The sequence below is a fragment of the Gopherus evgoodei genome, chromosome 15 (assembly GCF_007399415.2).
Source record: "Gopherus evgoodei ecotype Sinaloan lineage chromosome 15, rGopEvg1_v1.p, whole genome shotgun sequence".
NCBI lineage: Eukaryota > Metazoa > Chordata > Testudines > Testudinidae > Gopherus > Gopherus evgoodei.
The window spans coordinates 20803203-20830480 of record NC_044336.1 but is presented as its reverse complement, the minus strand read 5'-3'; the positions used below and the strand labels follow the sequence as shown (position 1 = coordinate 20830480).

Genomic DNA, 27278 nt, shown 5'->3' with positions numbered 1-27278 from the left:
TAGACATAAAAGTTCTGGAAAATGTATTGCAAGTTTCCAAATCAATAAACAAAAAGGAGTCAGCCAAAAAAAATAATGTGAACTTCTCTGAAAGCCCTATTGGAGAATGACCTCCAACTTATTGAGGAATTACCATTCTTCTCCATAGTACAAGGAAATTCAATTTCCATTCACATGAAGTCAGCATGCCTCTCCTGGGGACACTGGTAGCTGAGCCAAACATGCGCAACAACTTTATAATGCAGACTAAACCCCATTACGGGAGTAAACTGAAACGTCACCAAGGCATTTCAGGGAGAACCTCTGGCTCCAAATAATGCACATAAATGGAAAGGACAATGTTTTACTGAGCAAGTCTCTATAGCAATAATCTTTCCTATTCCCTTTAAAACAAGAGCTGTGTGTCTAACTTTGCTTGTAATTCTCAATTCTCTGAATACGGTACAGCAGTCTCAGGAACTCATCCGTTAACGTAGCTCTCCACAGTTTTGGCACCCCATTTGCTATAAACATTTGAACAGCAGCACTGCCAGTGCTATCTATTTACTTGATTAGATCTGAATAACTTAAAAATAAATCACACTGTAAAACTGTGGCATCTTAATTAGCATAGTTATTTAAAAGTACTCAATGAAGCAGATCACTCTGACAACATTCATCAAAAATTTTTTAACTCTAGAACGATTTTTTCAGTTACCTCACTAGATTTACTATTCATTTTTTTTAAACAAAAGTTTGCATAGCATATTCAGAACTACACATATAAATGTGCAATAAAATAGGTTATTACATCACATGAAGTCCTAATGTAAGGCCACTGTAAGGTCCTAGTGTAACTCCTGCGCAACAGCAACATATAATGTACCATACTTACGTCCACTGAGAAAGAAACCCCTGGTATGTTATCCATCCTCTTTCATTTGTACAAACAGTATTGTTGACATCAGGTCCCCATGGTATATAAGGGAAGACTTTGAACAAATCTTTGAGTTCATCAGGGGACAAAGCACAATCTCTATCCTGGAAATATGCAAATAGTTATACATCAGAGACCAATAATATTCTCACCAAAACATACCTGCAAAAGTAAAGTATTTCTTGTATGGGATTTGAATGGCCTGTGCAGCATTCATTCCATAAAAACTATGTTAAAGATTTACTTACAATAGGTGGATAATCAGTTTTTTAAAAGGATTCTCGGGACTTATAATATATGGAGGTATACCTATCTCCTAGAACTGGAAGCCCCCTGCCTTCATTAGCAGGAACAAGTACTGATTTTGCCCCACATCTCTAAGTGGCCCCCTCAAGGACTGAACTCACAACCCTGGGTTTAGCAGGCCAATGCTCAAACCACTGAGCTATCCCTCCCCCGTTACTAGAAAGGATAAATATACCAGCTGCGTATACTGGTGTATGAGTGCTTCTGCTGGTACAACTTATGCACTTTCCTGAACAAAATAAGTTATATATACAAAAGCACTCTTTTGCTAGTGTAACTGCATCTCCCCTGGGGCTTTTGCTGGTATAAAAGGGTTGTTTAAAAGAAAAATTGCACCCCTATGAGACAAACATTTCTAGTGCAGAACAGGCCTCAGACAGACAAAGGGTCACAACTATTCCTTTAAATTAAGAACCTAAATACATAAAATGGAGAATAAGTCCAAACCCCCCAAACACTGGATCTTTTGTTAAAGCCTTAGTCAATCTTTATTCCTACATAGGCATTTGTCATTTCTAGCATTCTTGATTGGGTGTGTAAAATAAATATTTTTAATACAATTTCATAACATGGTAAGAACATTTTTCCTGGTTTAGGAATATCACTGATCAACACATTTAAAAGGGCAGCAGAATCTGACCCTGCATAAGGAAGAGCTTTTCTGTTGACTCAACTTGTCAGGAGTCAGAACCCTCACAGAACTGCTGCCACATTGTAACCGGTGCTGGCCGTTCAACTCCAAGAGCAGAGGGAAACATGATCCTTAGTCCAAGAAAACTGGAAGAAGAAATATGGAAGCCCTTCAGGAAACCCAAGGAATTGCCAGGCTCCAGCAGAAAGCTTATGCTGAGTTTTATTCTGTTACTTGAGCTAACAAAGCCTAGTTCCAGGAAGGAGATAAATTGACATCATGTGTAGACTTTATATGGTGTGGGGCACTAATGTTACCTGCTCGCAGAACAATTTAAACCCAAGGAAGATGGCTCTCCCAATATTAAGTATTGATTTAGTTTCCTGTGCCACATTAAAGAGGAGTATTGACTCCTAATTCTTTGAGTTTGAAAAATAAAATTGGTTCAGCTTCATAAACTTCAATCCAATCCTAATAGAAGGTAAAAAGGATGTCTGGACATCAGGGTTTGGATTTTGTTGATAAACATCCCATTGTACAGATCAAGTCAAAAAGAGTTAAGGCTTAGAGAGCAATTAAAACATTATACAAGCACCACTTAAGTCAGACTAAGTCTTACCAAATCATGCTTATCAAAAGTGCTTTGGAGAAACAAATACACATGGTGATTCAATTCTGTTGTGCAGTCAGAAGGAATTTTTAGCCTATTTTAAAAAAAAAAGAACCAAAAATTAGTCACATAATAAATGTAATTCTTCCAAGAAATAAATATGAAAATAGCATTTAGTGGTTTTGCAACCAGCTCCTTTTCTGTTTCACTGAAAACACAGCAAGCACTGTTTACTAGGCATTCTAAAATCATCTGTAATGTAAGGCGCTTTCATACAGAACAGGAATATCAGCAGCATTCTATGAAAGAAATAGGTATGGGATAGTCAAAAGAAAGTAAGCGACTTAGGCACCTAATTCCCTTCGGATCCTCTGAAAATCTCATCCTAAAGGAGTTAAATGTCATAAAAAGGGCTGGACAATTTTAGAACTATCCCACTTGTAACTATGCCTGGCAAGAGAATGGTCTCAGCACACATTAAGCAGTTGGGGCTATTGGCGGGCTTATAGGAGAAGATGTGTGGCCTGTTTAAGGACTAGACACTCAGAGAGTCACTTCCTGCAGCAGCTTCAAACCAGGTCAGCAGGGACACTGATCCATCCCCCTCAGATCACCAGAAGAGAGGGAAGACTATTTAGGCCTACGCTCATGCCAGTGCAGGAAAAGCCCTCTTTTACCTGGACCAGATAGAGTAGCACCCACCCTTCCACCAATGGCCATAGCTAAATACCGGATTTTGTCATGATCCACGGTGGGTATTGGTGCTTAGTCTTGGGGGACTGGGAAGAAATTTTTTCCCTCACCACCACGTTGGCCAACGCAAGTGTTCCCCCCTACCCCTTCTCCACAGTGGGCAGGGGCTTAGTTGGGGCAAACATGAAATGGGAGTTAAGCTATCATGTCACAACTCATTATGTATGTGTAGGACGGATGTCCAGTGCACTTACTCCGTAGGGAAGGGACATGGTGATCAGATAAAACGGACTGGTAAAGGATTTAAAGGATGTATTTTTTTTTTTTTAAAGGAATGGAAATGGGGGACTTCGGGCTCCTATGACTGGTACAGCAAGGCTCCTGCCCCCCCTTTACAGTCCCCTTAACCCTCCATTTGGGGGGGAGAGGAGGGCAAGGTCCAAGCAGCAGGTTGGCTGGGGACCAAGATGGTTGAAGGGAGAAGGGGGACAGTAGCCTCCTCGTCCCCCAAGTACATGTAAATGATTATGGAATTACCTGCACTGCACATTTATCTGCTGGGTACTCCCTGATATTTAGGAATAAAATAGTGCCCTAATTAAACCACATTCAGTGTCTCCTGTCATAGTTGGACAAAGGATAATTAAGTCCCATGTTCTGGTCATAAACTGATTGCAGAGTTCAGGGAAAGAATTTCCTTCTTCCGCCATGTGATTCCTTTTGCACAACTGGCATTATGAGAGACAAAAGTTTGCTTCCCTCTTAAGAGTGAGATATGAACCTCTGCCAGGGACAGCATTCTGGAGTGAAACGAACAGAGTTTGATCTGGTACGGCAAATACCTTGTCCCTCTGCTCTCCATATGCAACCCACAGTGAAACTAGGTGACACTATGAACGTTTAGACATTTCTGGTAACATACCGAAACTGGAATTCCTTTATCCTTCTACTTGCTCTATATAAAAGGATATTCTGGTCCAAGTCTGATCCAATACTCAAGGTAGTAATTGGAAAGAACTTCCATTTACTTCTGTGGGCATTGGATTAGGCCCTTAATGCACATGAATAATTGAAGTGACACATACATCAAGAGATTATTATATACCGTATACTCGATAATGTGTTTATGAAAATGCAAATATTGCTGACAAAGTTGGGAGTTGTGTTTGTATAGCAAGTAGTTGATTTAGCAATCCCAAGGCATGACATACAAGTTCTATAAAGAGTTAACATGTGAAAATTAACAGCTGAAACGTACGGAGGAAACAAATACTCTGGTGTGAGCTCTAGGTCATCATCATATCCAAAGCGGCGTAATACTGTCCAAGTAGTTTCATGTCTTCCTCGCTGAATAAAAAGTGTATGTAGAAAAAGAAAACCTGAAATTAAATGATAATTGTTAAGATTTTGAAGGCTTTCAAACATTTAACATTTACATTGAGAGCTGCTGGGTTTTTTTACATTGAGTGAATATAAAAAAATACACAAACATAAAAGCACAGTGCGGAATATATACAATCTTAATGACTGCATGACATTTTCTGTACCTTCAATTTGTACTATTATACTTCTATAATCAGATAGCCAAAATTATTATTTTCTTAAAATTTGTTTCCTGTGTTAGCACCAGCATTTTTATTATAGAGCTGGTTTAATTTGTAACATGCTAAAAGTTTTTATACGGTCTCCATTAAACATACAAAGAATGACAACCTTCAACAGTAGTTTCACGGAAGCATGTATTAGTTTTCCTATGCCAAAATTTGAGGATAATTGCTTACGTACTTTCCATGTCTTTCTGAAAACTGAGATTATTCCCCCAGTTCAATACACACATGATTTTTTATGGCTGTGTGTAGATTAGGTTTTCACCCTATTTCTCACTTTTGCTTTCACAGTTGCAGCTCCCACAAGCAGTAGAAAAGATATCACCTTTAATTTTTACCACTTACTCCAAACAGATCTACGAAGCAGTCATTAAAATGCTGGTGGGAACCAACACTTTTATCTATGCTAGTGCTCACTCTGGTAAAAACTAACCAAATAGCCTATTCTAAATGGAAACTATAGAATTTGCCCAAGGAGAATTTCTTAGAATCAGCACACTTATTTCAGACATTTTGGTCCCTTAAGCATTCTCCATTGGAACACCATTTCTTTCTCCCTCATTATTTCTCACTTTATCCCATGCCACAGCCAAGTTATGATCAACTCTTGTTGCCAAGGGAGCAAAAAACTGAAATCCTATTTCAATTCCTTTTCCCTCCTTTAACAATAGATTACACATGGACTTTTATCTTGTATCAACTTTAAATGTCTCTCTTCAAACAATACCTACCTTTTAATGTTAATCCGTTATCAGCAACTCCATCACTTAGATTTTTTCTGACTACATTCTTTACATCTTCCAATGCTTGAGGCGCTAGTGGAGTATTAAAACAAATTCTCTAACAAACAAAGAAAACGCTATTAGAAACACTGATACTAAGTCAGTCATACAGCATGTCCTGCTCAAAGTGCAGCCTTAAAAGCTATGTTAATTTAATGGTAGGGACAATTCAAGCAAACTTTAAATTAAAGCAAAGCAGGCAGGACAGTTCCTTGCTCGTTGGTACTGCTCCCACGTAAGAGCAAAACAAGACAGGGTATCTATTATTTGTTTCGGTTTCCAAGACTGTTAAAGAATCACAGCCACCTAGAGAGGAACAGGTGTTTAAAGAAACAAATGCAATACCGGGGAACCTCAGGAGTGTATTTAAACTCGCACTAATCAGTACAGGCAGAGATGTAGAAAAACTCTCTTTAGTTTTTCAAGAAAAGTGTTGCCAGTTTAAACTGACAAATGCAGGACATTCAATCGAGTTACAATCTTAGCAATAGCTAGCCACAATAATGTGAATTCAGGTTTGAGGAGAAGCTTTAACTCTGCATTCCATTTCTTAGCTTTAATACTTAAGGTTAAATGTAGTTCGGTATGTGAAATATTACACCTGATTTTCATCTCACTCATTTTACGCCAGTGTCATTCCACTGACTTCAGGGGAATAACTCCCGGTTTTAGACCAGCATTCAAGAAGAATGAGGCCCAGTATCTGTTATGGGCATCAACAATACAAAGATGATTTATATAGGGCAAGATTTTGCGCTACCCAGTGGGAGTGTGCAAAGAGACTTCCGCCACAACTACACACAGGACTAAAAGCACAATCCCAGTGGAGACACTGAAGATGGTAACAGTTTCCCAAGAGGAACAAGGCCTATGGCCTTTCCCTAAATCCACATCAGCAGGGAGAATAGTACATAATGCACCTATTTGCTATGTGGTACAGTGCCCATTGTACTGGCTCTCCTATAACACAAGGAGAAATTTTGGTCAAGTCAGTCCCCAAGCACAGGGCAATGCCTAAAATGGCACAACCTAGCCAGTAAGCAATTTCACAATTAAAAATAGGTATCCAAACGTTACCAGTCACCTCAACTTGTTTTGATAGTATTCTAGAGCTGAGCTACCATGTACTCAGTATGGAGAAAACAGGGGGTGATAAAAAAAATAGTGGCGAGATACCTGAAAGAAGTTGAGCTCTGCATCACTGAGAGTGCCATCATTATCCTGATCAGAGATTCTGAAGATGCGAGTCAGAGCTTTTATACAGGCAGGTTTCATCTACAGATCAAGAGAGAAATTAGGACCCACTTTCACAGGAAAATTACTTTTTTTTTTTTTTTGCTTGAACATGAAAATAATCACACTAACAACACAAGAGAGCATTAAACAGAATTCAAATAGATACTGACAATTTAATGTTTGGTTTGTTTTAGATTTTCAGAATGGGCACCTAGAAAATTAATAAATATAAGTAACAGCAAAACCCGGGAAGAGTAAACTTATATTCCAAAAAGATTACAAAGAAGTCATTTTTGATATTAAACGTCCTTAAATTCAATTATATAAAATCTTGACTATCTCTGCAGGCTGAACAATCCAAAAGTATCCAAAAATACAAATATCCAAAAACAGTTCTCTGTATTTGTTGCCTTATTGTGATGTAAAAAGTTTTTAAAAACTAAATTTGATGACAGAAATTTGAAGAAAATCATTTTCCAAGCCTTTCCTAATGTACGCTGAGGTGCATTAGACAAGTAGTTTTCAGCCTGTGGTCTGCAGACGCCGGTTGGTGGAAGTGTGGGGGAGGTTGTCTGCAGACTATCTAGGAGGTCTGTGAAAGGTTGTCATTTCCATAGCACTGTGGTTTTCAACCTGGGCTCCGCAGACCCTTGAGGGTCTGCAGACCACATCTAAGATTTCCAAAGGGGTCCGCACCTCTGTTTGAAAAATGGCTCCGCAAATAAAAAAAGGTTAAAAACCACTGCATTAGACTATTATGCCCTTGCTCAGCCCCTGTATGATCGTCTTTTAAAATATTTATGTTTTAAGATAATACATTAATCCACAAGCAAGCAACAACAATAAGAGGTTTAGAAAATATGACCCATAAGGAAAGATTGAAAGAACTGAGCATGTTTAGTCTTGAGTAAAGAAAACTGAGGGGGAAACCTTCAAATATGTTAAAGGCTGTTATGAAAAGAATGGTGATCAGTGTTTCTCCAGGTCCACTGAAGATACAAAAAGAAATCGGATTCATCAACAGCAATAGAGATTTAGGTTGGATATTAGGAAAAACTTTCTAGTTATAAGGATGGTTAAGCACTGGAACAGACTTCCAAGGAAGGCTGAGGAATCCCTGTCACTGAAGGCTTTTAAGAACATGTTAAACAAACACATGTCACGGATGGTCTAGGTATACTTAATCCTACCTCAGCACTGCAGGATGGACTAGATGACCACTTTAAGTCCCTTCCAGGCCTATGTTTCTATGATTCTACTTCTAATTCGAAAATTAAAGTCTATTTATGTGATCAGACTAGAGAAGAATCTTCTGTGTATCAATGAAGATAAATCTAATAAGGCATCTTAAATGGACATTCCACACAAAAAATAAATTCAATTCACTGGCTCTAGAGCCACAGTGAACTGTTATTGAACAGGCACCTGATCCATGTTCAACTGGTTTAGAGAGGGTTTCAGGAAGAACCCTGGGGCCAATCACAGTAATTTTAACTGTCCTCTCTCATCTATTAGACAAAGTACTGAGCATATGGACCAACGGCCTGGGAGAGGAAAAGCTGATGAGTGAGAGAGAAAATAGAAAGATGGGGAATTCCCTCCCAATAAATAAGATGGTGAGGGGAAAAAAGAGAAGAGAGAAAACTCTTCTCCGACTACCAGCCATGGTGAGGAGTGAGGGAGGAAGAAAAGGGATGATGACACTAATTGCACTTTGGTGATACAATGTCACTACACAATAGCACCAGGCAAAATCAGGATGTGCAAAGTCAAGCAGCGATTATTTTGTGGCTTTCTATTACTCAGTGTTTGAGACTGAGTGGCTTTCTCCACAGTTCAAGATGAAGTGACAATCCACAATAAGTGATAAATCCAGTGCCCCTATTAATTGCAACCTATATTATTACTACTATAAAAATCCACATGTACCCGGGTAATCCATTTAATTAGTTTCCTTGTGTACTAAGAAACTAGCTACGGCTGTTACTAGAACACTAGAAAAAATATGCACTCATTTTTCTGAAGCGCTCTTATCAAGGTCTCACAAGAGTGCTCTGAAAGAATTTTGCTTTCCATGACACTGGAGTAAATACCCTGAAGTAAACAGAGTTACTCAGAATGTACATCTGTGTTAACGGAGAAAAAGAATCTGGAACCAGATTATATCGGATTACATTTGGCATAATTGTACAACCATGACCAAATCAAATCTGAAAATCAATTTGCAATTGTTTGTACATGTAATTAATTGGGAAGTAAAAATGAACATCCTGCAACATTCTCCCACAGAGGACTTAGTAAAAGTCACAGCTCTGATTAACGTCACAGACTACAGGAATAAGGGAGCTGGCACACGATGACCAACACAGAGAAATAATCAAAGAAGAAAAAATCTACTGGGGTGGAAGTAGCATAAAAAGCAAAAAGGCAAAAATATTTTACTATTTTAACCTAACTGTCTTGCCAACTGTCTTTGGCAGAACTAAGTTTATTACAACTACACACACATATTGGTTTAAAAAGAAACAAATACCTCTTTTTCCTCTGGACAATAGAGAGGCCCTGTGGGATGTAAAACAGCTTTCTGTGCATAATAGAATAGCTCAGATATATTCTTCAAGTTTTTGGCTGAACACTGAAAAAGACGACTTTAAATTAGTTAGTTAACCCTTTTGAATATTTCACCACTTCTTTGGGTGTCTAAATGGTCCTTTGAAAAGAAGGGAAATATGGTCCTTTCAAAAAAATTGAGAGCTATGTGTTTGCAATGACTAGCTCAGCGGGGACTAGCTCCAGCTCAGTTGCAGCGTCTTAGCACTACTGCGATACAAACAATGTAGTCATTTTGAGTTGCTCTATCACTACTACAATCGAAAAAGTTAAAGTATAAACTTGGCAGCAATGTCGTACTTGTTATTCACTCAGAATTAATTCCAAAATGTAGGAGCATACCTCTACGCAAGTTTCTATCTCTGTGTATTGGTTCATAATGGGAAGGATGGTCTCCATACTGCTATATTCCACTAGATCAGATTTGTTTCCAACCAATATAAGAGGAAGCCTGAAAACATAAGATTTATCAAAGGAGATTTACAATGAGAAGGAGCTGAAAATATCTATTTTATTTGGCAACTTATTCTACTCCAAAGGAAGTAAACAATTTGCACTTATGTTGTTTCTATGACTGACTAGACGCCAATGGTAAAGAGCAGGAACAAAAATGAATTAGCAGTTTTAGATTTATTTCATAATGGTGTCAAAACAAATTAATGCGACAAGGATTTAACTTACAAAGTGCTTTACAGGCGAGTCTCATCTTACACTGGGGTTACATTCTGCTGTCAGCGCGTAAAGCGAAAATCGTGTATAGTCAAAATTACATTGAGTGTAATGGCGGGCAGAATCGCCTGCACTACAGGTACAGTATTTAAATTGTTATTTTTCTCTTTTTGTTTTTGCCAACAGCACAAAGCTGAATTTGCGCATGTTAAATGCGCGTAAGATGAGACTCGCCTGTACTTGTTTTGGATTTTTTTGAAAAGTTAAACAGTGTGGTTAATTACTTATAAAACTTCCATTATACACAGTAACACACAAAATTTCATATGGATATTTTGCGGGCATTCCTACTGCACATGCACAATGTATTACCCTTGCAAAGATATGAAAGTTGGTCCACTGGGTAAAAATAATTGTTTTCCACACTTCACTCTAAGACATCCCCAAGTAGCTCATGATTACTCAGAAAGAGCAGACATGGACAATAAATGGACAGCATTCTCACGGATGATTTTTTTCCTCTGGATTTTCTTTTTTAAATAGCTAAACTAGAAATTCACACACAAAAATGAGGGTCTGGCTTAAGCCAACAAAAGGCAGGAAGTTCAGAATACAAGCTGTGTCTCCGATGCTTAGCTTGTCACGGAACTTCCTTCAAAGCTCTCCTTTAATTTCTCAGCTTCCAACAACATTTCATAGATCTGTACAAAACTTAAAACATCTGGTGCCTGAAGAAGCCTAGCCATGGAAGCAGCATTGTGATCAAGCCATGGACTCTCTCTTAGCCTAACTGGCATTGGAAGAAAACCCGTGCAGGCCATTACAGCAGAAAAAGTAGGAAGGCATTCACATATATGGTGCAAGCTATCAATGACATTTTTAAAACAGCATATTTGATGGGTTAAAAAGTCACTTGCTAGTTAAAAAATATCTGTAAAAAATGTAGGCAATGAGGCTACTTCAGACTAACTTCTCATCTGTCTTTTTTGGCTGAACAATACCCTCAATGTTTCTTAACCACCCCCATCACCCTTAATACTTAGGTCTATTTCATGCTTTTTCCTCCCTCTCAGTACAAACCTGCTATCTTTGTCTGTTCTTTCACTGATGAGAGGAATCCATCTGCTTGTTACCTAAAGCAACAAATTAACGCTTATCAAGAAAACGCACACTTGGGCTAATATGACTGAATTGCATACAATAAACTTGAGAATGGCTGGTCCTGGTCTCTTGCCTTCTGGGCTTATTGTGAGTTGGAATGAGCACCACTTTTGGCCATGAGGGTGTAGGAATTAAAAAGGAAAAGCCTAAGCTGACTGATAGCAACATTCCCAGCGTATTACTGAATGGAATTAACAAGCTCAGAAGAGAATTTTATCTAGTACTCCTTGTTTGTGAGAATGGCACACCCAAGAGAAAACTCTGAGGTGTCAGTGTTAAACAAGGAAAAGAGACGACTGATGGGGACCACCAGAAAAAGAATACTATTGGTAGATTATATACCATGTAATATTTTCCAGTGAGATTTTATGCACTTTAAATATTTAAGAACAAAGTTTTCACTGTGCCTATCCTGTCACAGGAGATGCATCTTAAAAAGCAGCTAGATAGTATAAAAGGTGTTTTCATCGTACCTTGTCAATAGAATTCTTGTTGTTAACAGCATATACTATGCAAATTACATTAGCCTAAAATGAAAAAGAGAAACCATTGAATCCTGAATGTGTGGATTCCCTAGAACAGCAAACAGTTAAAAAGCACACCTAGCAACATCACAACAAAAGAGTAAAAAATGCTTCATTGTTGGCCAGTGTTTGTGCCCCTAGCTTGCTCAGACAATCTGAAGCCGGACTGATGGCCTGAAGAGAACGGAGAAATGGAAGATATAAAGAAATGCCCAAATCAGTTTTTTGCAGAGGTACATTCCAGGGAAATGGTGGCATAGACTTCTAAGCTACCTACATTTGAGCTGTCACATATCTATTTTTCCTTGGTCCCAGAGCTGCAGTTCTCGAGTTTGGCTACCCACCAAGAACAGGACATGAAAAAACTGCCTCTATATAGAATATACAAAGGTGCATTTAAGATGCTCAGAAAGCACTGAGGGCAGGAAATGAAGGTTTCTTAGTAACTCCACAAACACCTCACTGCAGCAGTTCACGTGTAAGGGTAATGCAACAGGTTGACAGGAAAATAGTTAACAGGATTTTTCAGGCACTGGGATCATTTTGCTGCAAATGCTGTCAGTCCCTCGGTTGACTGCCTGAAAGAATGCTGGTTTCTCCCTTTCCAACCAAGCAGGAACATGAGCCCAAATTGCCAAAGGGGGAGGAATATTGTGCTGAGAGCTGCCATCTTCTCTGGGCAGGCCAGTAAGTGGAACAGGCACAGCTGATCATTTGCAATGGTTATGCAGAAAGAACAGCATCCCATGGAACTGTGTGTGTGTAAGGCTGGCCCTGACAAATATTACAAATGGGAACCAGGAGAGGTGGTGTTATGTGGGTACAGCTGTTTGTCTAGTTTTCAGAGGTTATGGGGATTTAAGTTTGATTTGGGCTTTGCCATCCCATCTATACTTCACTGTGATCAACCTGAACTCGCCAATATCACATTCTACCATTGCCAGGTCACAAGTTTGCCCCTCTCTCCACCATACAGGAACACTGCAGAGGCAGAGCACTCTCAAAGGAGTACCTGATTTGAAATACAAAGCAATCTCTTCTCAAGAATACTGATAACTGCTCTGATACACTTCCTAGAAAACGAACAGCACCCAATCTTCCTGGACCAGAGGAAGGTTTGCTGTGACAAAAGGCTCCAACAGGAAGGTGGGGAAAGTTTTAAGAGAAAAGAATGGGAGGGCTCTCTTCCAATAATTCAAGCCAGAAGCTCTCTAGAGTGAAAATCTTTTTTAAAAGTTTGTTAAACAGCAGAGGAAAATCAAGGAGCAGAAGCTGCCTAATTTTAATTCTAGCTAATACCAAACTATCACTTACCTGTGATATTTCATGGTGAAGCTGCTCATCACTTTGCTCTGCTTCTGCATGCAACAGGAAAAAATGCCATTGATATTCTATATCATCATGAACTAAACCTGAGAATATTTTACAGTACTCATTCCAGGTACAGCCATCCTGGCAATGGCCCTTTTTCATTTTTAATTACTTTTAGCAAAGTATGTGGAACAAAAATATGCTTCTAATGCCCTTGCCACCAGGCTGGAACTGGCATTTGCACACATATTTCCAGTATGAACTTTAAAGCTGAATAATTGCACTGGCAAGACAGGCTCCCTCTGGAATGCAACAGGGATTGAGTCTGCTACATTTTCTGCCATTTTCTTGGGGTGCTAAAGTGATGCTGTTGTTCTACAATGGGGTGGTGAGCCACAGGCGGCTCTTCAGAAGTTAACATGTGGCTCCTTGTATAGGCACCAACTCTGGGGCTGGAGCTACAGGCATCAACTTTCCAATGTGCTGTGGGGTGCTCACTGCTCACCCCCTGGCTCTGCCACAGGCCCTGCCCCCACTCCACCCCTTCCTGCTCCCTTCCCTGAGCCTGCCATGCCCTCACTCCTCCCCCTGGGGTAGGGGAGGTGATGAGGAGCTGCTGACATGTTACTGTGGCTCTTTGGCAATGTACATTGGTAAATTCTGGCTCCTTCTCAGGCTCAGGTTCGCTATCCGTTCTACAATGTCATATTTTATGCTGGAATTTACATTACAGAACAACACCATCAGTTTAGTACCCCAAGAAGGAGATAGCATAAAATGTAGCAGACCCAATCCTTGATGCTTTCCAGAGGGAGCCTGTCTTGCCAGTGCAATTATTCAGCTTTAAAGTTCATACTGGAAATTTGTGTGAAAATGCCAGTTCCAGCCTGGTGACTATAATTTTACCAGCAAATATAATTCCTAGCAAATCAGAGCTTTTGCTATATCTGTCTGAGAGATGTTATATAACAACATGGAAAACTCTTGGCTGTGCGACAGTTAATCCTAAACCCAGAGGGAGCTCATCACAAAATACTTTGTACTAAACTGAGAAATAATTGAGGATAGCATCAAAAGGAGACAGAAGTATGAAATCATTTGTAAAGACTGTCACAAAGAAGCAAACTTCAAAAGTTTTGTGGGCAGAGTTTGGGGTAATTACTAGAAAGTGATCATCTTCTTTGTCACAGCCCCAAGGAAGTGTTTGCTACTGAGAGAGAAGTCTTCAAATAGAGGAAAGACTAGCTGTACTGCCACTACTGTTCACATGACAAGACAAACCTGAAACAAGGTGGTAGTAAGATCTTTAAAATCACATTTATCATAGGAATTTGCTCATATCAACTGTAGAATTGCCTCAAGCATTCCCAACTAATGGAGACTCAAAGGAAAAAGGATTCTGATATTTGACTTACCTAGGTTTGTATGGTTTAAAATTCAGAGCATGCACTAATATCAGTGGACACAGAACATTAAAATTAAACTGACACACAAACTGACCAAAAAAAGTCAACTTCACCCCTAAGCAGTCATAACAGTAGAAAATCTGCTGATGCAGCCTCGCCCTGGGTCCCCGCCTTTGCATGTTTGAAGGGAGCTTTCCTCAGAGGTTCCTGACTTTAGAATTGCTTTCTATATTGCCTGACAGAGCCGGAGTTTGTTGACTTTTAAGATATGGCATAAAACTTAACTATTGACTTGAGTTTCTGCCTGCTAGGCAATGGTACAATTTATTTATGCCTTCTATTCAATTTCAGTATTCAGACTATTAATATTTATTTAACAAGCACCAGACGAGATGGGAACATTTTAAAAAAAATGAAAATAAGAGTAAAGAAATTCACAGAAGTTTAAACTATGTTGTCATCTCATCCTGTTGTGCCAAGATGGCACAGCACACAGAATATGTAAAAGTTGCCTACATTTTTAGTGACTTCTTCACTAAATGGGATGAGAGCAGTTTTGGATCTCCCTGAATTTAGTTGCCTTGTGCCTGACCTTGCAAACACTTACGACCATGATCAGACCACCCACTGACCTTATTAGAACATTGCTACTGTTGACTTCAGAGGGACTACTCACAACACTACGCACTAGGCTCAGTGAAGTTTGCAGGATCGATCCCTGTCAATCTACCTCAACAAACCTACATTAAAATAACATTAATTTAACGTCCAGCTCCTGGCAGAGGCTGGAAGTTTTGATGAGGCTACTAAAGCAGGAAAGAAATCCTGGATCAGAACAAGTCATATAGCCATGTGTACTATAGAACCACTACCTGAATAATCCACTATGTGTGTTGGCACTCTTTCAGGGGTGACATCAGCTGGGATGGTGATTTCTTCTGCACGTGGAGGAACCTTGATTCGTAAACAAACAATAAGAAGGAAAAACCTCTATAAAAACAGTCAATAAACCAGGGAAATGAACATCTAACAATGGTTTATACAAAGAGTATAGATAAACTTCTCCGTGGATTAGGAAACTTTAAATAGAAGTGATTATTAATTTTGTTAAATTTTTCAGCAAAAGTTTTTGTTTTCTTTATGTTCTTAAAGCCTCTGCCACAAGTCTAAGCTTTGCTGTGCCAGAGTATCACTGTTATGAAAAGACCTGAAATGAAGGCTCATGTAAATCTCAGGGCTTGTCTACATCAGAAAGTTGCAGCGCTGGTGAGGGAGTTACAGCGCTGCAACTTTGAGAGTGTCCACATCTGCAGGGCATCACCAGCGCTGCAACTCCCTCTTTGCAGCGCTGGCCGTACTCCCGTTTTGTCTCGGGTGTAGAGGATCCAGCGCTGGTGATCCAGCGCTGGTAATCCAATGTAGACACTCACCAGCGCTTTTCTTGACCTCCGTGGAAGGAGGAAGCCTCTGGTAATCAAGCTGGTTTCCTTTCCCGGTTTGCTCTCTCGGTCCCGGAGCCAGCCAGCAAACCGCGGGGAAGGAGACCTGCTTGCTCGGGGTTCCGGGACCGAGAGAGCAAACCGGGAACGCCGCGGTTTGCTCTCTCGGTCCCGGAGCCAGCCAGCAAACCGCGGGGAAGGAGACCTGCTTGCTCGGGGTTCCGGGACCGAGAGAGCAAACCGGGAACGCCGCGGTTTGCTCTCTCGGTCCCGGAGCCAGCCAGCAAACCGCGGGGAAGGAGACCTGCTTGCTCGGGGTTCCGGGACCGAGAGAGCAAACCGGGAAAGGAAACCAGCTTCGCCGCGGTTTGCTCTCTCGGTCCCGGAACCCCGAGCAAGCAGGTCTCCTTCCCCGCGGTTTGCTGGCTGGCTCCGGGACCGAGAGAGCAAACCGCGGCGTTCCCGGTTTGCTCTCTCGGTCCCGGAACCCCGAGCAAGCAGGTCTCCTTCCCCGCGGTTTGCTGGCTGGCTCCGGGACCGAGAGAGCAAACCGCGGCGTTCCCGGTTTGCTCTCTCGGTCCCGGAACCCCGAGCAAGCAGGTCTCCTTCCCCGCGGTTTGCTGGCTGGCTCCGGGACCGAGAGAGCAAACCGCGGCGTTCCCGGTTTGCTCTCTCGGTCCCGGAACCCCGAGCAAGCAGGTCTCCTTCCCTGCGGTTTGCTGGCTGGCTCCGGGACCGAGAGAGCAAACCGCGGCGAAGCTGGTTTCCTTTCCCGGTTTGCTCTCTCGGTCCCGGAACCCCCCTTGAAGCCGCCCAACAGCGCTGCAGTGTGGCCACATCTAACACCACTTGCAGCGCTGGTTGCTGTAAGTGTGGCCACTCTGCAGCGCTGGCCCTATACAGCTGTACTAATACAGCTGTAACAACCAGCGCTGCAAAATTTTAGATGTAGACATGGCCTCAGACCCAAAATATTAGAAGTAACATTATTACAAGGCACCCTACAAATAAACTGCTGTCTGAATTGTAAATCAATTTACCATATTTAACAATTACACCTAAAGCTTAAATATATCATTTAAGCAATACTATTCTGTAGAATGGGTACATTTTTGGTTTCTTGTTTATTTCAACTATTAGTACAGCTATCTCCACATCCGTTTCCAAGGACATTACACTAAAGTCGACAGTGCAGTAACACACCCACTTGGCTGGCCCGTGTCAGCTGACTCAGGTTTATGGGGTTCGGCTTGCAGGGCTATAAAATTTCAGTGTGTACGGTCAGCTCCGGGCTGGAGCTCAGGCTCTAAGACCCTGCGAGAGGGAAGGTCCCAGAGCTTGAGCATAAATAACTAAACTGCAAATGTATAGCCCCACAATCCAAGCCAGATGACATGGGCCAGCAGTGGGTGTTTTATTGCATTGTAGACATATCTTAAGGGTACACATCAAAAAATGACCTGTGGTAGCAAGTCTCAAAGCCCAGGTCAACTGACTTGGGATGCCAGGGCTCACACTGGAGGGCTAAAGACAGTGTAGATGTTTGGGCTAAAGCTTGAGTCTGGGATCTGAGACTCTTCCCTCCTGCTGTGATTCACAGCCCAAGATACAGCCTGTGCCCAAACCCCTATACTATTATTTTTAGTCCTGCAGTGCAAGCCTGAGTCAGTTGACCAGGGCTCTGAAACACTCTGCTGCAGGTTAGTTTGGGGGTGTTTTGGCTGCATAGACATGCCAGATTAAAAATGCTGCCAAAAATCTCATTTTAATTTTTCTGTTCTTTTGCACATATGAGGCCTGATCCTGCTCCCATTTAAGTAAATGGCAAAAATCCCACTGACCTGAATGAAGCAGACTAGGCCTATGAAAACCACTCTTCTTCTCCAAAGTATGCCAAACTTGTCTAATAGTGATGACATGCAATAGATAAAGTGCTCTCTCCAAGAAATCACAACACGTGGCAGGCTCTTTTATTTCATAGGTTCTGCTAAATATTAAATCTACAGAAGTTTACAGGGAGCTCAAAAATGATACTCATGAAAACTAATGCTTTGAAAAATTTTGTACATCAACCATGACTGGTAATTTATTCCCCAAATAGTACCCATCCAGATTCAGGAACATGGTAATAAATAAATAAATAATACATCAGTCTTATATAGCGCTTTTCATCCATGGACTGCAAAGCAGGCCAGTCTCATCATCCCATTTTACAGGGAAACCTGAGGCATAGAGAGGTGAAGTGACCTGCCCAAAGGTCACACAACAAGCCACTGGCAGACCTGGGAATAGAAACCAGGTTTCCTGAGTCCCAGTACAGCGCTCAATCCACTAATCCATACTGTCTTCTTAACAGTGCAACACCAAGGTGTAACATCAATCTTAAGTCTCCAGGAAATTCATCCAACTGACCAGATTTTTTGCTTGGCAAATCTCTCTTTCCGTATCTTTATGTTCTTTTAACAAGCCTGACTGCTCAAAGAATGGTCTTGTGTAAAGCTGCAGACCATAGTCACATTTCTGCCAACATGATTATGGCAACACCTGGTGCATGAAATAAGACTACCCCAATGACACATCTACATAGTCCTGAGCTGCATAACAAACACATGCATGATTCCAGCAAGTCCTTCTGAAGAGTTATATATGATACAATTAGGTCTGAAATCATCTTTGCTGTTTTCAGCAATCAGATTGCTGTGCTGAGTGTAGATGAAATTTTCCTTTAAAAAAGATACTTGTCGAAGTGGACTCTACTGTATAAAGACAAAAAGGTCATATAGAGCTGCAATTCATTTAAAGGGATAGCAATGGCCAGGTGCCCCAGTAGTGACATCAGTAATGTAATCATATTTTAAAACATTTACAGCCTTGTTCTTGGACTTCAGACATATACTGCCGTACATTAGGAAACATGACATTGCAGTTTTAAAGAGCGAACGGTCATAGTATATGAGGCCAGCTTCAAGTCCCACATTCCAAACTTTAAACATTTACGTAAACAGATGATAAACTATCTTTCCCCTAATACCGTGCCAAGAAAAGGAATCCAGTGAGTGTTAACAATAAGACACTACAAGTTTTATTGCCTGCTACCTTTTTCAAAGGAATAGCCTGAAAATGTTTTAGTATAATCCAGTCTATAACCAACTAAATAAAACCCAACCATTTCTATATTTATCTGAAAAAGGTTTAGACAATTATTTACATCAAGGGGTTATGAAAACATGCTTCAAAAAGTAACATAATACAAAGTCATTCTTAATTACAGATATTGACTAACTGCTACTGCAAGGGCTATACAGCTTGACAAGTTTCGAACTCTTCACCTTTATTTATATAGTTAGACGCTCACGTTTTTACAAGTAATGCCTTCCGGCAGAGATTACCCCCCTGCTCCTTCTTCGACATCTTTTCCTCCATTATTCCCTTCTTTTGACCTATGTTATTTTCTGACTATTTTTAAAGGACTAACACTTCAGGCGTACGTGGATCAATAAGAACAAGTGTGAGTTCAGTTAAGCATATGAAAAGAATGAGCAAAAATAAGTAACTGAAATATGACTCCTGTTCTCCATATAGAAATGTTTCTAACCAGTTTAAGTCATTCTTCCAGGAGAAGCCAATACCTTTTATCACCCTTTTAAATACTTTAATAAGAAAAGCACCACATTAAAAAATCCACTGATAGATTTAAAATTACAACTTCACTAACTTTAACTTACATGCACATTTCTGTGACTGGTAAGTAGCTTTTCTAGCAGAGAAGCACAATTTAGAGGACAAATAGGGATGTCCTACCTCTTCTGGAAATTCTTCACTGACAAGAGACATAATGAGTGATGTCTTTCCAACTCTGGCTGTGAAGGGAAAAAAATAATGGAATTAGAATATTTGTTTTAACCTTCCGCTTCACTGAATAGTTACAGTTCTATCTCAAGATGGGAAGCATTTTAAAAACGTTTTACATCTTCCAATATTAAAATTTTAACAAAAATGTCTCTTTTAATAAAATCTAAACATGGGTCCTCAGCTCCTTCACAGGGTCGCTTTAAGGACCTTTCTGGTAAAGAAATGTGGGTCCGTCTCCTATGTGTTTTCAAATACTTGCCTAAACTTTTCAGCTAAGGGAACAAAACATCAAATCTTTTTTGCCTTGTCCAGCTTTACATGATAAGGTGAGCAGGATTTAGCCTCAAATAACTACAATATGAGGCACCTCTGAAAATATCTGGGCATGCATACAGAACATTTACTTTAGCATAAGAATTCAGGAAGGAAAGGAATTAAAAGAATTAATGTAACAAGAAAGTGACATCTGCATTAAAAAAAGATGGAAGGGCAGGGATGTCTGCAATAAAATCAGATTGGACAGTGAAGAATATACTACAGGGAGCAATCATCTATGAACAGCACTTTCTGAAGTTAGTTTGGATTGTAAACTCCATGAAGATAGGACTTTATTTTTTCCTATGTTTGCCAAAACGCTAAGCACTCTTTTGATGTATAATTTTAAAAAAAAATACTGGTAAGAAGAGTTAATTCTAGCTGACTTTGTGCTTCTCTGATTTCTCATTATTTTAAATATTCTTGTATGAGAAGATCCTGGTAATTTCACATGGCTAGCTTCATCACAAGGAAAACATTAAGTAGAGGCAAGTATATGATCATAGCATAGGAGGATGAGCACATACTATTTTCCTTGATTTATATGCAAGGCTAACATAGGCCAGTTACAGCTGTTTTATTTTGAATCAGTTAAAAAGCTTATTTGTATGAGTGGTTAGCAAAGATACCATGACTATTAAAGAGCCTTTGATGCACTTTTTAGACATAGACTAATGTTAAAAAGCTACATATTTTAAGAAACAAGCATATTAAAATCAACGTGGTCACAGATTAATGAAAAACGTCAGCAGGTTCTCAATTTAAAGAACTAAATATTGTGTGAAATTCATACAATTTATTTATAGTTAGTTTAATGTGCGGGACAATAAGCTATTTGTTCTTCCCTTCCTCAATTAAAAATAGGATATGTTATTAATTAAGGACTCAATACTGTGCCCACATATGAATAGTCCTTAATCATGAGTGTAACCCCAACGAGACCACTAGGACCACTTGTGTGAATGAGGGTAGGCAATTTTTAGGATCCTGCTAAAGATATATTTTAAAAAAATCCCTCCATTGTCATTGGACCCCCTGCCCTTTGATGTACTATTTTCAGAAGAAACCTGCTGTTTCTAGTAATGCTGCTTCAGCACAACAGAGCCAAGCAGCATGATGGCTAAGGTAAGAGGTCATTACAATCTGCAGCACTTGAGCATGAAGAGGCATATTTGACAGAGCCCCAGAAAAGAAAATAGCAGTACCCCATAACTGATTCCGTCTGAATCTGATAAGCAAATTACAGCTTCTTCGCAAAAACTGAAAAACAACGATAAAAGGATGAAATTTTCTATCTAGAACCGTGTATTACTAATACTGATCCTGTTCAATGTACCATACAACAACACTTAATTCTGTACTACATGCTATTTATACTACCATTGGAAATATGAACAATGTTCTCCCTGGAAAAGTGGAAACAAGAAATCACTACAGACCTATGTTAGTCATTATATTAGTTTTATCTTCGGAGAATGCTAAGATACAATGGTGATGAGCATGATATAAGAAACTGAATAGAAAATCACTATTTTATTATGTATTCTCTAGCTGCACTCTTGATGCTGTCACCAGGACTTGATGCTGTCACCAATTTGCTCTAACTGAGCAAGATATTTGCTCTGGCAAGTGGGTGAAACTGAATCTTTAATATCTACAAGATTTGCACTTTCACATTTTTTAAGAATTGTCTAGTTCTTTTTATTGCAAAGATAGCCTTCCAAACATTAGCCTGCCAAATCTGAACCAAGCATAAACAGACACAATGTCATCTTCCTGAGTCTGCAGACAGATTGCACCAGTGCCTCTGCTTCTGTTCATTGGTTTGCCAAGCAGTCAAAGAAGAAAATTAATAAGACTCTGGTCAGCTTCACAATATTATACCAGTCCTAGTGGGAAAGTTCTCTGCAGCAACAAATGCAGGCAATGAAATTACTCATTAGGCAAGAGGGCAAAAACCTGGAGGCTGAGTGAGATGTATACTGTTGAAAAGATCTCCCACAGCCAGGAAAAAAGTGAGGACCCACCTTCCCACTCTTGTAGCTGCCAGGCAAGAGAGAGAGAGAGTTCCTTCTCTTGCAGCAAGAGGCTTGAGTTTCAAATTTATCAAACTCCATATTTGGTACCAGGTTTGGTTAGTAGGAACTCCCAGGCAGGAACTGAAGGCAGGACCCTAGAAGAAAGCTCATCCCTTCTCAACAGCTTGGGATGGCAGGTCTACTTGCCATTTTCTACTTCCAGCTACTAGATGTTTAACAAATATATCAAGTTCTGGCAATCACTCCTTACATATCTTTGCAATATCCAATCCTAAATGTCAGGTAATTTCCTTAAACTCCTATCTCTAATGAAACAGAAATAGTTTTTTGTTGAACCTAATTACCATCTTGGCTCCAAGTTACTATCAGCTATTTCCACTGATAACTACCAAACTGTTTCAGATTCATCAGGCAAGAAGAAATCTATATTTATATTTCAAGATAGATGTGTGACGACAAATTGCTTTGCTATTTACAGAATATTGATATATTCTGTCAAGTATCAGAGGGGTAGCCGTGTTAGTCTGGATCTGTAAAAGCACCAAAGAATCCTGTGGCACCTTATAGACTGACTAGACGTTTTGGAGCATGAGCTTTCGTGGGTGAATATCCACTTCGTGCATCTGACGAAGTGGGTATTCACCCACGAAAGCTCATGCTCCAAAACGTCTGTTAGTCTATAAGGTGCCACAGGATTCTTTGCTGATATATTCTGTTAATTTTAGTCTCAATCTTCCTTCATTTAACAACAAGAGTCTATTGTAAGCAGGCCTGTTGCTTTGTGTAATCATTATGTCATTACTCATGAAAGGCCCAAGTATAAGGTCTTTAGTCTGCCAGCTATTAAAGCAGCTGAGGGAAGAAAACAAGAGAGATCAACCTCTTGCTACACATGAGCCTCTTGACAGCTGATTCATGGAGCAAATTTTGCATTGGCTTCAGAGGTTGCACACACAGCCTTCTAGAAAAGGAGGGGAGCATAACTGTAATAAAAGCAAGGTGTCTCCATAGGATGAAGGGGTGGTGATCTCTGGATTATTAATAAATAATAATAATAATAATAATAATAATTTGTATTACCATAGTGCCTAGGAGCCCCAGTCCATGGACCAGGACCTCATGGTAGTAGCCGGGTTATTTGCAGGCAAGGAAAGAACTATTGTTCCAATAACTGAATGGAAATGCCATTACTTTTTTTAAAAACTAAACTGCTGCAATTCTTTACCAGCTGGTTTAGCGGATAAGATTTTGGATAATTTTAACTGATGAAGAAAATGGTTGCAAAAAAGCACAGCATCAGTTTTAAAGATCGCCTCACTCATAAGGCGTTATGTGCTCTAGGTCCAGAATGTTTCACTGACTTTATTTATAACATTCCTGGCTAGATTATATTTTGGTTTTTCGTTTTTACAGAATGGCTTAGGAAAATCTGTGTCATGGCAAAATTTGCCTGAATGTTTAATCTAGTGGAATCTCCACTGTCTTGTTTCTCTGGAGTTCTACTGCTTGAGATGCAGGAAACTATATTTATTCTGCTTAAATCTGGGTTGAACGTTTATCTTTCCAATTCAGTTTTATTGTTTATTTAGTCTTAGCAATAATAGCTTATCTGTCGGTTAGATTTACTATATAAAGTTGTGTGGTATTGTGAAATGTTTAACCTGTATTCTCTCTTTTCTGAGCATGACAGTTAAACCTCTTACATCACGAAGCTTAAAAACAGCATTCTAGAGCTTCTCTGCAAATTAACGGCTATTAAAGATTCATGACAGCTTGGCTATTTTGGATCCCAGTATTTGGCTTACCAAAAAAAAAAAAAAAAAAAAGCCTCAAAATGCAAACCAAGACAATGGGGACTGAATGAATGTGGGGATACACTAGGATGCAAGGGTTTTCACACCTTACATCACAATCTGAATCTGACTCAGACTGGCATTATCATCTGATGGCTCTTTTTTGGCCTAGGTGAAATGAATTGTGGTTCCAGTCCAACGGATGTGTCCACATGATCAAAAAAAAAAATATATCACTCCCATCAATATAACTGGCAGTTTCAGCTGACAAGCCAATATCAAATGAGCATGTAGACTGAACTAACTTTTCACTTCTATCAGAAACAGTCCCTAAAAAATAAACAGTTGAGGAATACTGGTAGAGATGTTCGAACAACCCATGCTGTATGTATGTGTTATTATCGATACAATACAGTTTGCAATAATATCAATTTGGCATCTCTTAAAAAATCCATACCCCAGCAACCCAATACACTTTCAGCCATAGGCTTAGTTTGGGGGGAGGGGCTGGGAAGACACTGCCCTCTCTCCCCCTCCCCCCAAACTGCAAGCCTCAGGAAGGTGTCCAATTTGCCCCCCACGCACAGCCCCACTGGCCTAACCGGAGCTGTCTCCGCCCCCTCAATATAGAAGTCAAATGACTCCTGTGCTTTCAGATCAGTACTGGTCTTTGAAATGCAGAAACACATATTACCTATAAAACATGATCTGTGCCCATTTATCAGATATGAACTGAGCCTTGTGTTGCATCTGTACTTAAATCACTGTAGCAGAACCAGTCCAAAATACTCAACTTTTCATTACTGTAGATCTGTGACACTGAAATATTCTGGTTGTTTTTTCCTATTAAAATTACACTACACACATTTTCAATTAAGTGACCTTGGAATTGAGTTTTTCTCCCAATCATGTTTTTAATCTCTGAAGAGTCCTCATTTCTCACTTTATAAACATGTCTTCTGCAAGTTATATAACATTTAATCTAATATTGTACAACAATGACCATCTTTAACAATTTACATGACTTTATCCTGTATGTTTTCTACCTAATCCACTAGCTACACAGATTTTTGATTATTCCATGCAATCACAATATATGAAAGACTGTGTAATTTAAAACTCGCTGCCTGTTTCCTTATAGAGTGAGCTTCAATTAGACTCAACTCAATTCTAAACTCTGTACTGTCTGTAAATTAGCAAGTCAGCTTGGCAGGCAGCAGTTGTGTTACAAAAGCTAGTAACAAAGAAACTAGGTTAGGGACAGGTTCTGAAAAGAAGTCACATAGGAAAAATTCAGTTGTATAATCAAGTGAATAAAGAATATATTTAAAGCCAAATAAACTTGTTATTTTAAAATCTGGCCATGTATTGCCTTTATCTACATTGAGATTTGAAAGCATATTAACATATTTCTAGAGAACCATGCTGTAACACTGTTCTCTAGAAAGACCCTAAAAGTTTCCCCAAACAATGTACACAGGACTACCACACTATACAATAATTTTACGTGCTAGGCCCACAGTTGCCAAGGAAATTATGTTAGCAATACTTTTCAAGCAAGAACTATATTCTTAATATAATTATGTATTATATAAAATACTTGTCACTTATATAGTACTTCTGCTTTCAAGGACCCTAAAGTGCTTTACAAATTAATTTCAGTGGGATATACCGTGGGCTCAGCACATTTGAAACTTAGGCCCCTGATTTAGGTGTCTAACTATGGACCAATGGACCTAACTTTAGACATTCATTTTCTAAAATGTTTGGCTGAGAGTTCAAGGGATCTGTCCAAGGTCACACAATGAATCAATGGCAGAAACCAGGAGTCTGGACTCCCAATCCCCTGTTCTGACCACAGTGCCCATCTGATCACTGATCATTTAACGCAGTGTTTGCAATTTCCAAATTCAGAATATAAAAAAAAACCTTACTATACTTTCAATCCTGGGCCAGGACACCACCAAATATAGGAAAGAGACAAGAATTTTGAAATGGCCCGCTCAGAAGAGTATGCAAGCTATAATGCAAAGTTTTGTGATAAGCTATGACTTGGGTATCTGCCTAGCAAAGAGCTGTAAGAATTCAAGCCGGTAATTGCAAACTAATTGGACACACACAGCCTCCTACACTACCTATTTTATTCTTGGTGTGGTTTTAATTAAGCTGTTTAACTCGCACAACTGAACCATCCCCGTGGCACTCAGCTACCTATTCTCCCTTCACTATGGTAGGGAGAAGACATCTGCCAGGTGCGGGCAGGGTAGTCTGCATCAGATGGGGGGTGGAGGGTGTGATTTTATACCTTACTAAGGATGGTCTCCGTGACACACACACAAAGCAAAGCTCCTGGTCACCAGCCTCAGAAGGCTGCCTTGAGATGACCCCATCTCCAAGCCAGGAGGTACGGGAAGCCCTGGGAAGGGGAGCAATCCCCCCTCACCTGTCCACCCATAAATATAAAACTGAACTAATGATGAGCCTCTCCTCCACATCCATCTAACCCCTGCCTCCCCTTCCCCCCTACACATCCCCACCCTCCCCTCCCCCAATCCATCTCTTCCCTTCCCCCCACATCCCCCTAACCCATCCCTGCCTTCCCCTCCCCCCACCCCTCTACCCCACTTCCCCTTCCCCCAATCCATCTCTGCCCTCCCCTCCCCCATCCCCCTAACCCATCCCCTCCCCCCACATCCCTCTACCCCCGCCTCCCCTTCCCCCTGTACATCCCCCTAACCCATCCCTGCCCTCCCCTTCCCCCACCTCCCTCTACCCCCGTCTCCCCCTCTACGCACACCCCTAACCTCCGCCTCCCCTCCCCCATCCCTGCCCTCCCCCCACACCCGCCTCCCTTCCCCCACACTCCCATCGCCCTTCCCCCACAGCCTCCTCCCCGACTCACGTTCTCCCACCAGCAGGATCCTCACGTCCTTCTTCATCTCCCCACACCCTGGGCCCAGGCTCCGGGTCCCGCTCACATCAGGGCTGGGGGGAGGCTGCGGCCTTGCCTTGCCTCCAGCACGCTCCAGCCCCCCAGCGGCAGCAGCTACGGCAGCCCGAGGGGGACACGCTAGCGCGAGGAAAGAGCATGAGCGCGCGAGAACGAGCGCGCCCCCTGGCGGTGAAGGGCCCGTACTAGGTCCGGGCTCTGCTGGCCGGGCCAGGGAGCGGGACAGTGGTGGAGCCTGTGCTGAGCCTGTCTGTGTTGGGAATGAATGCACCTGTCTGTCCATGCTGGGTCAGACTAGGGGACCCCAGATGTCCCGATTTTATAGGGACAGTCCTGATTGTGGGGGCTTTTTCGTATATAGGCTCCTATTACCCCCCACGCCCTGTCCCGATTTTTCACATTTGCTGTCTGGTCGCCCTGTGTCAGAC

General features: G+C 40.7%; 1 protein-coding gene across 5 annotated transcripts in view; it reads right to left on the bottom strand.

The window, feature by feature from the left end:
* RHOT1 (ras homolog family member T1) overlaps positions 1 to 26968 on the bottom strand; it is a 43934-nt gene extending 16966 nt beyond the window's left edge. For 3 of the 5 annotated variants that reach the window (XM_030534183.1, XM_030534179.1, XM_030534181.1), the window contains exons 1-13: positions 21274 to 21292; positions 19703 to 19761; positions 15335 to 15416; positions 13060 to 13103; positions 11695 to 11748; positions 11141 to 11193; positions 9734 to 9842; positions 9315 to 9416; positions 6722 to 6820; positions 5495 to 5603; positions 4415 to 4535; positions 2473 to 2557; positions 875 to 1020 (exon numbers count right to left, since the gene is read on the bottom strand). In XM_030534183.1, coding sequence (XP_030390043.1) covers positions 875 to 1020; positions 2473 to 2557; positions 4415 to 4535; positions 5495 to 5603; positions 6722 to 6820; positions 9315 to 9416; positions 9734 to 9842; positions 11141 to 11193; positions 11695 to 11748; positions 13060 to 13103; positions 15335 to 15416; positions 19703 to 19735 — 1037 coding nt within the window. In that variant the 5' untranslated portion in view covers positions 19736 to 19761; positions 21274 to 21292. Of the gene's footprint in view, positions 1 to 874; positions 1021 to 2472; positions 2558 to 4414; positions 4536 to 5494; positions 5604 to 6721; positions 6821 to 9314; positions 9417 to 9733; positions 9843 to 11140; positions 11194 to 11694; positions 11749 to 13059; positions 13104 to 15334; positions 15417 to 19702; positions 19762 to 21273; positions 21293 to 26802 lie in introns of those variants that run through there. The other 2 variants (XM_030534180.1, XM_030534182.1) reach the window with 1 other exon arrangement.
* Between the last annotated feature and the right edge of the window lie 310 nt (positions 26969 to 27278).